The sequence below is a fragment of the Dioscorea cayenensis genome, chromosome 5 (assembly GCF_009730915.1).
Source record: "Dioscorea cayenensis subsp. rotundata cultivar TDr96_F1 chromosome 5, TDr96_F1_v2_PseudoChromosome.rev07_lg8_w22 25.fasta, whole genome shotgun sequence".
Lineage (NCBI taxonomy): Eukaryota > Viridiplantae > Streptophyta > Magnoliopsida > Dioscoreales > Dioscoreaceae > Dioscorea > Dioscorea cayenensis.
In genome coordinates, this window is record NC_052475.1 from 22,283,814 (window position 1) to 22,285,089 (window position 1,276).

Sequence of the window (1,276 nt, forward strand, 5' to 3'; positions counted from 1 at the left end):
TGATTAACGTGGCAGTCAAACCCACCTTTAATTTCTATTAATTTCAAAAATTAAAAATAAAAATAAAAATAAAATCACAAGAACAGTAGCATTGACGGATCAACAAGAAGAGAAATCAGATATCAGAAATCAGCAAGGGATCTGGTGAATGAACCATCTGATAACTTTGACAGGGAGTTTGATCAGATCTACAGCAAGATTGGCAAGACCCGCAAAGCAAGCGCAACAAGGGCACAAACAACTCAAGATGGAACTGCACACAAATTATCCCAAAACACAACAAAAAAACAAACCAATTTAAGAAATCCTTGAATTGAACCCTAATTACTTCTCATTTTCAGAAAATCAGAGAAAAAAAAAATCAAAAAGAAAGAACTGACCCTAAAATCCAGATCACGGCGCCGACGAGGGAGATCAACACAGCAACGAGAGCGAATGGGAGGCCGATCAAGAACCCCAAAGGCCTGCAATCCTCCATCGTCGTTGCTTCCGAAATTTCTCTCTCTCTCTCTCTCTTTTTCTTTCTTTCTTTTTTGGTTTGAATAGTATTTGGAGGACGCGAAGGAGGTTTATCTTTTATAATAACTGATGATGCGGATGCCCCGTTGGAGAGGCTAATTGACATAAATACCCTTTTGATAGATGTGGCGGCAGGGGCTTGGCTTGGTGGGTAGTTTGGGTATTTCATGTGTCAACTGGGGATTGGTTGACTCGGACCCGATGTTGTGCATTTGGTTTGGTAGTGGGATGAGGAACTTCACTTTTGATTCAGGGACCGCCAAATATATTATTTAAATCTATCATTTGCTATTTATTTAATATTTTTATCTATTTATTTATTTATTTATTTATTTATTTTTAACGAAACGCGGATAAATGAAATGTGAGACACGTAAACGACATATGTAATATTAATACATCAACATAACTGTAATTTCACCTTAAAATTTGAAATTATATCTTATAGAAACATCTTGCGAGAAGTCTCAATGTAAATAGATCATGATATAATATGATTGGCTATTTTTATTTTTATAATTTAAAAATATTTTTTAATACAATAGTTATATTATTTAAAATAAACAGTTGATTAAACTAACCACACTGGATGCATTTATTTAAACCTTTCATTTGAATGAAAATCAAATTATAGCTCGTACCGGATGGGCTTGATTTCCATGTCCCATGGGCTTGTCCATTGAAAAGGTTGGAAAATTTGGGCCGATATTGATAGGCCAGTAATCTAAATTCAAATACATCATCTGATTTTTTTTTT

The 1,276-nt window shown here is 34.4% G+C and overlaps 1 protein-coding gene across 1 annotated transcript; it reads right to left on the reverse strand.

Moving 5' to 3' along the window:
- On the reverse strand, window positions 1-550 carry LOC120262146 (signaling peptide TAXIMIN 2). The gene is made up of 2 exons (XM_039270212.1): window positions 381-550; window positions 1-253 (listed from the first exon to the last, which is right to left on the reverse strand). The coding sequence occupies exons 1-2, from the start codon at window positions 476-478 to the stop codon at window positions 130-132; spliced, it is 222 nt and encodes a 73-aa protein (XP_039126146.1). The 5' UTR covers window positions 479-550; the 3' UTR covers window positions 1-129.
- Between the last annotated feature and the right edge of the window lie 726 nt (window positions 551-1,276).